This window comes from Nerophis ophidion, linkage group LG29 (assembly GCF_033978795.1).
Source record: "Nerophis ophidion isolate RoL-2023_Sa linkage group LG29, RoL_Noph_v1.0, whole genome shotgun sequence".
Classification (NCBI taxonomy): Eukaryota; Metazoa; Chordata; class Actinopteri; order Syngnathiformes; family Syngnathidae; genus Nerophis; species Nerophis ophidion.
This window is the reverse complement of record NC_084639.1, coordinates 25,530,922-25,544,256: the sequence shown is the minus strand read 5'-3', so window position 1 is coordinate 25,544,256 and position 13,335 is coordinate 25,530,922. Positions and strand designations below refer to the sequence as shown.

At 39.4% G+C, this 13,335-nt stretch overlaps 1 protein-coding gene across 1 annotated transcript; it reads left to right on the top strand.

Moving 5' to 3' along the window:
• The first annotated feature begins 1,208 nt into the window (after positions 1-1,208).
• Positions 1,209-13,053, top strand: LOC133545965 (alcohol dehydrogenase class-3). The gene is made up of 9 exons (XM_061891718.1): positions 1,209-1,325; positions 3,576-3,677; positions 3,776-3,917; positions 6,836-6,923; positions 7,670-7,889; positions 7,963-8,223; positions 8,287-8,422; positions 8,509-8,647; positions 12,886-13,053. The coding sequence occupies exons 1-9, from the start codon at positions 1,308-1,310 to the stop codon at positions 12,908-12,910; spliced, it is 1,131 nt and encodes a 376-aa protein (XP_061747702.1). The 5' UTR covers positions 1,209-1,307; the 3' UTR covers positions 12,911-13,053.
• The last annotated feature ends 282 nt before the right edge of the window (positions 13,054-13,335 follow it).

Genomic DNA, 13,335 nt, shown 5'->3' with positions numbered 1-13,335 from the left:
ATATCCTCGATGTTATCCACATTAATTGATTGAGTCCTGCATTTAACAATGCATTTTATTTGCATGTTAAAATACACTACGGAAAACATAATTAAAAGAAAAAACATGCTGCTCGTTGAGGATTAACCTTTGTATCTGCAAGGTTTATAAAAGTGTTTCATTATACACAGAGCTTTATCATTTTCGTGTGGCAATTATTAGCTAAAGGTTCCCTTGGCATGAGTGTTGCAGTCGTAAATAACTTCATTTTCCGCCCAAAAACAATCAAGGGTGTGGAGATGACCGCATTCTCTATAGAAGAGAGCAAATTTGGTGTTTTTTGTAAACGACTGTAACATAGAAATGTTTGTCATCATTATTATACTCCAGGCAAAATTTGTTTTACATAAATTTTAATTTATGAAAGTAAGGCCTACATTTTCTATTTGGCTTAATGGTTTACAATTATCAATCAAATCTTGGAGGATGATTAAGAGTACAAAAGCCCTTAAATTGATATATTTGTTGAAAAACATTTATAGTGATTTAGGTAGCCCTTTTTGTCTTTAGTTTTTTTCTTCATATTTTTTTATCATTAATATTTATTAATATTTAATACTTTTGTTTGTATCTGCTTTTGATACGTTTCCTTGACATGAATTGTTGAGGTCGTGATTTGCTCAACCCAAAGTGTAGATTGTTGGTTATGTTGAAAGAGCCTTGACTTTATTATAAATGAATGTTTCAGAATCAGAAGTTTTTATTGCCATTGTTTGAAAACGGGTTCACAAACTGAGAATTTTACTTGGTGCAATCGTGCAACATTTAACAGAATACAGAATATTGTTTGTGGAAGTAGACTTGTCTCATCAACTTTTATATAAATATGAAATTAATACATATGCATATATTAATAAATATACAAACACACGTGATATACAAATAAATAAATCATTTGTATAAGTAAACGCGTATTTGGAAATATATTTTTGAGATTTGAAAATATAAATTCTTGATTTATTTTTATGTCACATGTTTGTTTATACATTTTATTTGTATATATTTACAAATACACGTTTGTATATCACATTTGTATTTGTATATATATTAATATATGCATATGTACTAATATATTGATATATAAGTTGATGTGAGACCATTCTACTTCCAAATTTGTTGTTTAATAAAAAAATAAAAATTATTTGCGCGGTTTGCCATTTTCCGGAAGTGCGTCACGATTCTGCTCGTCTGTGATTGGTCGGTGCCACGTCTTTCTTCTGAGGCTGCGCGCACTTCACTCGAGTCGGAGAGAGTGCATTTAAGGCAACATGGAGACTGCTGGTAAAGTAAGTCAACTCTAACATATGTTGTGTTTATTTTTAATGCGAATATAGCCCAGTTGTTTCCTAATCATTCTGACTTTTCAGCGCTTTCTCAGCTTCTGAAGTTGTTGGAGTTTACTGGCCTATTGTTGAGACAGCAGTGTGTGTGTGTGTGATCTGATTTAAGTACGTAAGCGCTAAGAAAATGATAAAAATAATTAAAACTATTCAGAACGTAGATTATTTTCATAGCAATGAAGTAAAAAACGAGTTTGTAATGCAGCTGTGTCCTTCCTAACAAACTACTACTCACGCGAGTTCAAAGGTCAAACCCACTCCTCCAAACCTTATAGCCACCTCACTTATTGGCAGGCGCACTTTCTGGCATCCCTGAGTGTACACTTAAAGCATAGGTGTCCAAATTTTATGAGTTGGGGGCCACATTGGGCTAAAAGAAAATTTGGTTGAGGGCCGGAAGCATGTTGTGTAGAGCGGGTTGTGTTATGTGTGACCATTTCCAATGACATTTTGTGTTGGTTTTGGTGCACCATGATGACTAGGGAAGGTTGTTTGCATATGGTCATATAAGTATATGTGGCACACTTTTCATTCAGTGTATAATTAAAAGGTAATCAACCTGGAATCCTCACCTTTCCCTCAAATTTGGTTGAGTCAAAGTACCAATGATTGTCACACAAACACTAAGTATGGTGAAATTTGTCCTCTGCATTTGACCCATCCCCTTGTTCACCCCCCGGGAGGTGAGGGGAGCAGCGGGCAGCAGCGGTGGCCGCGCTCGGGAATCATTTTTGGTGATTTAACCCCCAATTCCAACCCTTGATGCTGAGTGCCAAGCAGGGAGGCAATGGCTCCCATTTTTATAGTCTTTGGTATGACTTCGCCGGGGTTTGAACTCACATCCTACCGATCTCAGGGCGGACACTCTAACCACTAGGCCACTGAGGGCCAAAAGCATGTTGTGTTATGTGTGACCATTTCCAATGACATTTTGAGTTGGTTTTGGTGCACCATGACCAGGGAAGGTTGTTTGCATATGGTCATATAAGTAAATGTGGCGCACACTTCATTCAGTGTGTAATTAAAAGGTAATCAACCAGGAATCCTCACCTTTCCCTCAAATTTGGTTGAGTCAAAGTACCAATGATTGTCACACAAACACTAAGTATGGTGAAATATGTCCTCTGCATTTGACCCATCCCCTTGTTCACCCCCAGGGAGGTGAGGGGAGCAGCGGGCTGCAGCGGTGGCCGCGCCCTGGAATCATTTTTGGTGATTTAACCCCCAATTCCATCCCTTGATTCTGAGTGCCAAGCAGGGAGGTAATGGCTCCCATTTTTATAGTCTTTGGTATGACTTCGCCGGCGTTTGAACTCACATCCTACCGATCTCAGGGCGGACACTCTAACCACTAGGCCACTGAGGGCAAAAAGCATGTTGCGTAGAGCGGGTTGGGTTATGTGTGACCATTTCCAATGACGTTTTGTGCTGGTTTTAGTGCACCATGACTAGGGAAGGTTGTTTGCATTGGGTCATATAAATAAATTGCTACGCACATTCCATTCAGTGTATAATAAAAGGTAATCGACCTGGAAACCTCAGCTTTCCCTCAAATTTGGTTAAGTTAAAGTTAAAAGTTAAGTTAAAGTACAAATTATTGTCACACACACTAGGTGTGGTGACATTTGTCCTCTGCATTTCACCCATCTCCTTGTTCACCCCCTGGGAGCTGAGGGGACCAGTGGGCAGCAGCGGGGGCCGCTTCCAGGAATCATTTTTGGTGATTTAACCCCCAATTCCAACCTTTGATGCTGAGTGCCAAGAAGGGAGGTAAGGGCTCCCATTTTTATAGTCTTTGGTATGACTCGGCCTGGGTTTGAACTCACAACCTACTGATTTCAGGGCGGACACTGAGGGTTGTGTTAAGTGTGATCATTTCCAGTTACATTTTGTGTTAGTTTTGGTGCACCATGACTAGGGAAGGTTGTTTGCATTGGGGTCATATAAGTAAATGTGGCACACACTTCATTCAGTGTATATTTAACTGCAATCAACCTGGAATACTCACCTTTTTCCTCAAAATGGTGTCACAATAGCAGCATCAAAAATGTCAGACAGACAAAAAAAAATCTTTATTAACGTCATGGCGTGTCACCGGCCAAACTGATTACGTCGGCAGGCCGCATTTGGCCCGCGGGCCACAGTTTGGACACCCCTGACACAAAGGAAATGATTTGCCGTAATTGACCTCCACAGGTGATCAAGTGCAAGGCAGCTGTTGCCTGGGAGGCCGGCAAGCCTCTGTCCATGGAGGAGGTGGAGGTGGCCCCACCTCAAGCCCACGAGGTCCGCATCAAGGTGAGACAAACCCCTCCCTGTTCCGTTTAATGTACACCTGCAGAATCGTAGCAATCTCCAAGGAACACGGCGATGAAAATGTGTCGCGTTTCTCTCAGCTCTTCGCCACAGGTGTGTGCCACACCGACGCCTACACCCTGAGCGGCAGCGACCCCGAAGGCATTTTCCCCGTCATCCTGGGCCACGAGGGGGCCGGGACCGTGGAAAGCGTCGGCGAAGGCGTCACCAAATTTAAGCCAGGTAAGACGTCCCAAGTAAGAAGTCAACGTTTGGATTAAAAAAAGGTAGGATTTTGTTTGTTTCATGTTCATGAATGTGCTTTACTGAATCAGCGTCGACATACAATGTACATTATTAATGGGATTAATCTCAGGTTTGCTGTTGATTCATTTGGATTAATCATGATGAATCTCACTCGGCCTGGGCTGATAACTGATGTATTGAGAATTGTAAGCAAATTGAGTTATGTGGATCGAGATTAATTTGATGAAAAGTGGTTCAGAGGAAACTATAAACTAGTTAAAGTAATTGTGTAAAAAAGGGGGGATTCAAAAAGTGTACACTTCTTCCAGTTAAACCTTTTGAGATTGAAATTGAATAGTGTTTATGTTGTGTACGAGGTGTATTTATAATATGTTTTGCAAAGGAAATTTCATTATTTTTGGAAGCTCATCTTGTATTTGACATTGTTCATAGTGTTAAGCACAACAAGTGTTCAACTTCAGCCTGAACCCTTTAGGTCTGCAACATTTTTAGTTTATGAACGTACAACGGTTGGTTTATGTAAAACTGTTTTGTTTATTTTGTTGACCACTGACCGACTAAATAATAAACTAAAAATAAAATAAAGAGACATGTTTAATTTAATTTTTTTCAATTGTATTAATTAATTTTTAATTTTTTTTTTGTCTGGAACTTTTTATGAATGTACAACAGTTGGTTTATGTAAAACTGTTTATTTTGTTGACCACTGACCGAAGAAATAATAAACTAAAGATAAAATAAAGAGATATGTTTTATTTAATTTTATTTAATTGTATTAATTCATTTTTTTTTTTAAATTTCAGTCTGCAACATTTTCAATATATGAATGTACAACTGTTGGTTTATGTAAAACTGTTTATTTTGTTGATCACTGATCAAAGAAATAATAAACTAAAAATAAAATAAAGAGATATGTTTAATTTAATTTTATTTAATTGTATTACATTTTTTTTTTTTTTTTCGGTCTGCAAAATTTTCAATTTATGAATGTACAACAGTTGGTTTATGTAAATCTGTTTGTTTATTTTGTTGACCACTGACCGAAGAAATAATAAACTAAAGATAAAATAAAGAGATATGTTTTATTAAATTTTATTTAATTGTATTAATTCATTTTTAAATTTTATTTTCAGTCTGCAACATTTTCAATTTATGAATGTACAACTGTTGGTTTATGTAAAACTTTTTATTTTGTTGACCACTGATCAAAGAAATAAACTAAAAATAAAATAAATGTTTAATTTAATTGTATTTAATTGTATTCAAATTTTTATTTTTTTCGGTCTGCAACATTTTCAATTTATGAATGTACAACTGTTGGTTTACATAAAACTGTTTGTTTATTTTGTTGACCACTGACCGAAGAAATAATAAACTAATGATAAAATAAAGAGATATGTTTTATTTAATTTTATTTAATTGTAGTAATTCAATTATTTTTTTTCAGTCTGCAACATTTTCAATTTATGAATGTACAACAGTTGGTTGTTGCAAAACTGTTTATTTTGTTGACCACTGATCAAAGAAATAAACTAAAAATAAAATAAATAAATGTTTAATTTAATTGTATTTAATTGTATTCAATTTTTTTTTTTTTTTTTGGTCTGCAACACTTTCAATTTATGGATGTACAACTGTTGGTTTACATAAAACTGTTTGTTTATTTTGTTGACCACTGACCGAAGAAATAATAAACTAAAAATAAAATAAAGAGATATGTTTAATTTAATTTTATTTAATGGTATTAATTCATTTTTTTTCCGGTCTGCAACATTTTCAATTTATGAACATACAACTGTTGGTTTAAATAAAACTGTTTGTTTATTTTGTTGACCACTGACCGAAGAATGATTTGTTTCATTCAATTTTATTTAATTTTATCAATTCAATTTTCTATTCTTTTCTTTGTGAAATAATAATGATATTGCCATTGAGCACAAGACTGTTAAATAGATATGTATGTATATTTTGTACTACATGTGTGATGTGGAGCTGACTATGACATACTCAATAAACAAAAAACAAATTACGAATTTTGTTAGTCAAAAAATCATTGCTGATTAAAAAATAATTATCTGCATTATTTTGAAACTAAATTAAGCACTAATGTAATAACAGTAGTAATAATAATAATGCAAGTATTCCTTTTAAACGCGAAATACTTTTAATTGTTAAAAATGATCGTGAAAAGTAAACAACCAATAAAAATAAAATTGGCTGCTTCACTTGAAATGCAGGTTTGTTTTGTTGTTGTTTTCACTTTCCAACAAAATGCTTGTTTGTCCTTGGTTATCTTGCTCACTCATGTGAAGCCGCAACATCCCAAAATTTTGTTTTACAGTTTTTTTTTTCTGGGTGGCACTGAGTGCGCAGAGTGAACCCTCTTGCGTGCTGATCGGAAGCGAGAGACGAAGAATACAAACACACTTTGGACATGGCAGAGTTATCGAGTTTGTTTTAGTTTATCATGCGATTAATTGATTAATCGTCCCAGGCCTAAATATCGCTCAGTTTTAGTCTGTAATCATCATGTTTCATTTTGTATGAGGTATAGGGAAGCATACTGTATAACACTACTTGGACAAAAGGCCAGAATTACACTGCCAGAGATGTTTCCCTGACTTTTAGTCATTGTGCACTACAAATGAGATTAATAACTTTCGTCTTTAAATCTGATTAATAATGATGCTGGATAAATCTGTTCATTTTGACAGCCCTTACACAAATATACTTTGTTTACAAGTAGTAGGTTTAAATAAACTCCGCTTTTGCCTGCTCCTATTCGGACCTGTTGAGTTGTGTAACTGTAACCGTATGCTGTAGCATGTTTAACCTGACCAGAACAAATAAACTATACTATATATTTTTTTTTTATGTTCTGTATTTCTTCCAAGGTGACGCAGTCATCCCGCTTTACGTGCCTCAGTGTGGCGAGTGCAAGTTCTGCAAGAATCCCAAGACCAACCTCTGCCAGAAAATTAGGTAAAATTGTCAATTCACACATTAATTAATCACAATTTTCAAATTTGATTTATTGCAATAATTATTTTGTGATTATCGTATTTTTTAACTGTAAGCGGCACTTAAAAAAAAAAACATTGTTTTTTTTCTCAGAACTCGACAGTGCGCCTTTATAACCCGGTGCGCCTAATGTACGGAATAATTCTGGTTTTCCTTACTGACCTCGAAGCAGTTTTATTTGGGAAATCCGAGTTTGAATCCGAGCTAATGTCGTTATATCTTGCTGTGCTATTCGCCATTGTTTGTTTACATTGGCAGCACTGTATGACGTCACAGGAAAATGAACAGTGGCTTCGAGAGAGCGAAAATAGGGCACTTTAAAGCTTTTTTTAGGGATATTCCTGGACCGGTAAAATTTTGAAAAAAACTTTAAAAAAATACAACAAGCCACTGGGAACTGATTTTTATTGTTTTTAACCCTTTTGAAATTGTGATAATGTTCCCCTTTAAACAAAGAAAACCATCTGAAGTTGTCTTTATTTTTAAGTTATCGTGCCGGGATTTTACCAGTCTGGCCCACTTGGGAGTAGATTTTTCTCCATGTGGCCCCCCATCTAAAATGAGTTTGACACCTCTGCTGTGGCGGCATCTACTGCTTTGGCGTGCAGTTCATTATCTTTAGACAGATTTGACTTAGAATATTGTGGAGGAAAAAAATACTTTTGAAGCATAGCTTAATGAAATCTAATAAAGTTTTCCTTGCACAGAGTGACCCAGGGCCAGGGCCTGATGCCTGACAAGACCTCGCGCTTCACTTGCAAGGGGAAGCAAGTGTTCCACTTCATGGGGACCAGCACCTTTTCCGAGTACACGGTGGTGGCGGACATCTCCCTGGCCAAAGTGAACCCGAAGGCGCCGCTGGATAAAGTGTGCCTTCTGGGATGTGGCATCTCGACAGGATACGGCGCCGCTCTGAACACCGCCAAGGTGGGCGTGGCCAAAAAAGGGACCCCGATCACCTTCGCACGGCGTTATCTAACGCATCCCTCTTGGCACACAGGTGGAACCCGGCTCCACGTGCGCCGTCTTCGGCCTCGGCGCCGTGGGCTTGGCCACGATCATGGGCTGCAAGGTGGCCGGGGCGAGCCGCATCATCGGCGTGGACATCAACCCCGCCAAGTTTGACGTCGCCAGCCAGTTCGGAACCACCGAGTGCCTGAACCCCAAGGACCACAGCAAGCCCATCAACGAGGTGCTGGTGGAGATGACCGACGGCGGCGTGGATTACTCCTTTGAATGCATCGGCAACGTTCAGATCATGGTGAGCGCTCGTGTTTGTTAGCGGAAAAAACGAAACGATTTTACAAGAACTTGCTTTTTCCAGCGAGCTGCTCTGGAGGCGTGCCACAAAGGTTGGGGCGAGAGCGTCATTATCGGCGTCGCCGGAGCCGGACAGGAGATCTCCACCAGACCGTTCCAGCTGGTGACGGGCAGGGTGTGGCGCGGCACTGCCTTCGGAGGTGATGACCACTCGCACAATAGTCGGGGTGTCGGCGGCCATCTTGTGTGACTTTGATCCATGACTTTCTTTAAAACCTGCCGACAGGCTGGAAGAGTGTGGAGAGTGTTCCCAAACTGGTGGAAGACTACCTGAATAAGAAGATGAAGGTGGATGAGTTTGTCACCCACACTCTGCCCTTCGACCAGATCCAAAAGGGCTTCGACCTCATGCATTCTGGGGAAAGGTCAGCACTTATCCGCCATATTAGTTTAGTCTTTATTTGAAGGGACAATGCACAGAAACATTAAGCTCAAAAACAGATATGTTCTGTATCAGATTATAGCTAAATAGCTCATTTCCATCTGCAGTCCCTGGCTACCTAAATTAAAGGGATACAAAAATCATGCAATAAAATGATGACAATAAAATCATACTATAGCAGGGGTAGGGAACCTATGGCTCTCGAGCCAAATGTGGCTCTTTCGATGACCCCTTCTGGCTCTCAGATAAATCTTAGCTGACGTTGCTTAACACAAAAAGTAATGAATAATTCCGCTGGTAATCACAGTGTTAAAAATAACATTCAAAATATAAGACATTCTCATGCATGTTAATCCATCCATCTGTTTCTATCGCACCTCTTCAAGAAGTCGCATTAATGGGCAAAAGTATTTTATTTATTTTTTGTTGCTTTCCGAATAACAATGTTATTAAAAAGAATAAGACATCCACGCATTTAGTTGTTGTAATCAGGGAAAGTCCAAATAAAAGAGGAGGCGTAGAATTCTCTTGTCAGAGCGTGAGAAGACACAGAACAAGGGTGCAGGTCTACGCGTTTCTCCTCATTGAGCTAAATAGAATCTAGTCTCTGTTTAATTCCTTGCTTATTGTCTGTTTAATAGATGTCATCAGTGTTTGAACCTGACAGTTGTATTCTGTGTTAAAAATATTATACGGCTCTCACGGAAATACATTTTAAAATATTTGGCTTTCATGGCTCTCTCAGCCAAAAAGGTTCCCGACCCCTGTACTATAGCATGTGATCAAATTAAGAAAAGTGCCCTTTAATGGACACATACTTAATATGTAATACAACCACACCTCATTTACTGTTCATCATCACACAAATACAATACATGCTCTTGTTAACATCAGTCATCATTTGTAAAAACAACCATGATTTAAAACGGACACACCATACAATTTACAACAAAAATGCTGTCATGGATAAATATAATACACATTAAGTTGATGTGTCAAACATATTGGCCACCTTAGTGACCGTGTGAGCAGCTTTGATTTGATTGTGAATGAAGAGTACCGTATTTTTCGGACTATAAGTCACAGTTTTTTTCATAGTTTGGCCGGGGGTGTGACATATACTCCGGAGCGACTTATGTGTGAAATTATTACCCCTTACCGTAAAATATGAAATAATATTATGTATGTCATTCGCGGAAGAGACGAAGAAAATGTCAGCAATCGTCACACACACGTCAACCAATAAGAATCCGGCGGGCGAGGGTCTTGGCAGAAGTGCTTTGTGGGTCATGGAATGCTAACTGCTATATGCTATATGCTACTGCGGTAGCTATTAAAATGGATCAATTTATCGTTGGCGATAACTTATAAAAACTGAGAAGGGCTGAACAAAAATGGCAGTGAAAAGGAAATCATGTACTGCAGATTACAAGCTGGACGTAGTGAAATTTGCAGGAGAAAAGGACAAGAGGAAGCGGCGCATACCTTTGGAGTTAGCAGAGTTGTTTAGATGTGACATTGAGGAAGTAGATTTCATTGCATTTATGGATTAGGAGTGAGAGATTGTTTGGTAAAGGTATAGCATGTTCTATATGTTATAGTTATTTGAATGACTCTTACCATAATATGTTAGGTTAACATAGCAGACACCTTCTCAGTTGGTTATTTATGCCTCATCAGGGTATCCGCGGATTCTTAAAAAGTCTTAAATTCATGTGTCTAAAATTAAGGCCTTAAAAGTATTAAAATTATTAGAAATTCCTAAGATGGTCTTAATTCAGTACTCAATGGTCTTAAATTGTCGGGCCAGTTTTTTTTTGGTTTTTTTTCGGGGAGCGTCTTTGAGTAAAAGTTACTGCACGTCTTTGAGTAAAAGTGAGTGATTTCAGTGTCAGTCGCGCGCATGGTCCTTCCTTTCTTCCTCGCGTCCCGCCTTTCAGTCAGCATGGGGAAATGCAAGTTTTGCGAGCGTTGGCTGGAGGACAGCCGGTTTAAAAGCTGTCTTAAGCCTGTTGCCAATCCCGAGGAGGCCAGGTGCATACTTTGTAAGAGGGATTTCAAACTTGGCCCCATGGGAATTAGAGCGCTCGAATCGCACATGCAGTACGGTAAGCATAAAATTGTGGCAGAGAGCCAAAAACAAACACCGGGCATCTCTCAGTTCTGCGTGGGTCCAGCGCCAACGCACCCCCAGCTAGCAACAACTGCCGCTAGCAGCACTGACCAGACACTAATCTTCGGCGGGACAGTCAATCATCAATCAATGTTTATTTATATAGCCCCAAATCACAAATGTCTCAAAGGACTGCACAAATCATTACGACTCCGACATCCTCGGAAGAACCCACAAAAGGGCAAGGAAAACTCACACCCAGTGGGCAGGGAGAATTCACATCCAGTGGGACGCCAGTGACAATGCTGACTATGAGAAACCTTGGAGAGGACCTCAGATGTGGGCAACCCCCCCCTCTCTAGGGGACCGAAAGCAATGGATGTCGAGCGGGTCTAACATGATACTGTGAAAGTTCAATCCATAGTGGCTCCAACACAGCCGCGAGAGTTCAGTTCAAGGCGGATCCGAGACAGCAGCGAGAGTCCCCTCCACAGGAAACCATCCCAAGCGGAGGCGGATCAGCAGCGTAGAGATGTCCCCAACCGATACAGGCGAGCGGTCCATCCTGGGTCCCGACGAGCGGTCCATCCTGGGTCTCGACTCTGGACAGCCAGTACTTCATCCATGTCATCGGACCGGACCCCCTCCACAAGGGAGGGGGGGACATAGGAGAAAAAAGAAAATAAGCGGCAGATCAACTGGTCTAAAAAGGAGGTCTTTTTAAAGGCTAGAGTATACAGATGAGTTTTAAGGTGAGACTTAAATGCTTCTACTGAGGTAGCATCTCGAACTGTTACCGGGAGGGCATTCCAGAGTAAATAAATGATAAATGGGTTGTACTCGTATAGCGCTTTTCTACCTTCAAGGTACTCAAAGAACTTTGACACTACCTCCACATTTACCCATTCACACACACATTCACACACTGATGGAGGGAGCTGCCATGCAAGGCGCTAACCAGCACCCATCAGGAGCAAGGGTGAAGTGTCTTGCTCAGGACACAACGGACGTGACGAGGTTGGTCCTAGGTGGGGATTGAACCAGCAACCCTCGGGTTGCGCACGGCCCCTCTTCCACTGCGCCACGCCGTCCCTAGAGTACTGGAGCCCGAACGGAAAACGCTCTATGGCCCGCAGACTAGCAACATTAAAATCCGAGGTGTTATGGATCTTGCACGCTGTGGTGAAACACCAATCCTACACCTCAAATGACGGGATTGGCGATCTTTTTTGTGTGAAGTTTCCTGATTCTCAGGTTGCTAATATATTTTCCTGCAGAAAGGATAAAACAGCATATAATACGAGACACGGATTAGCACCTCACATCCAAAAACTGCTCTTCGACCAAGTCAACGGGTCTCGGTATGTGTTAATAAAATGTAATCTTTTTTTACCCTCACCTCGGTTATTATGTTTTTACTGGCGCTGGTGTTGGTTTGTCTGTTTTGGATGTCAACGTTTTTGGATCTCTCAAGATTTTTGATAAGCTGTTTGGCAGAGTGGTGCTTATCAGTTTGTTTATTTATAAACATACAAAAAGTAAACTTGACTGATTGTCATTGAAGTTGTACTACAGTGGGATCCCCAACCATCGCTTGTATTTATAGATTTTTCATTATTTTTTTCTGTCTTAAATTTCATTCAAGGTGGCATTAAAAAGGTCTTAAAAAGTCTTAAATCTGACTTGCTGAAACCTGCAGATACCCTGCTCATATAAGGTACACTTATTCAGCCTGTTCACTATTCTTTATCTATTTTGATTTGCCTTTCAAATGTCTATTTTTGGTGTTGGATTTTATCAAATACATTTCCCCAAAAAATGCGACTTATACTCCAGTGCGACGTATATATGTTTATTTCCTTCTTTATTATGCATTTTCCGCAGGTGGGACGTATACTCCGGAGCGATTTATAATCCGAAAAATACGGTAGTCTGTTAGAATTTTCAAATTTGTTATGAGGTCGTTCCATTCCTTTATCGCTTTATATGAAAAGGCTGATTGTGCAAAATATGTTTTACATCTATCTTACATATATATTGTAATCATTGTTTTTACTGTCATTTCAATGTGTCCTTTTTTTTTCTTTCTTCACTTCCACTTTCTGCAGCATCCGTGCTGTCCTGACCTTCTAAAGTGCCTCCACCAATCAAGCGGCTCCTGTCTAGTTTCAACGTTCTAGGAGCTTCATGTGAAGTTGTTTTCACTGTTAGAAGTTTGTCAGGACTTGTTCATGTTGCCTTTAACAATTTCAATAAACCCTTTTCAGAATCACAAATACTTTAATTAATCAGCACAATCCCATTCAAGATCAGACCAACATCAATCATCAATCAATGTTTATTTATATAGCCCATAATCACAAATGTCTCAAAGGACTGCACAAATCATTACGACTACAACATCCTCGGAAGAACCCACAAAAGGGCAAGGAAAACTCACACCCAGTGGGCAGGGAGAATTCACATTCAGTGGGACGCCAGTGACAATGCTGACTATGAGAAACCTTGGAGAGGACCTCAGATGTGGGCAACCCCCCCCCTCTAGGGGACCGAAAGCA

What these genes read in the sequence shown, in the direction of transcription:
- LOC133545965 (XM_061891718.1), top strand. An exon ending in CCCACGAGGTCCGCATCAAG is followed by an intron (nt 3,678 to 3,775) that starts GTGAGACAAACC and finishes CGTTTCTCTCAG; the next exon opens with CTCTTCGCCACAGGTGTGTG. An exon ending in GCGCGGCACTGCCTTCGGAG is followed by an intron (nt 8,423 to 8,508) that starts GTGATGACCACT and finishes ACCTGCCGACAG; the next exon opens with GCTGGAAGAGTGTGGAGAGT.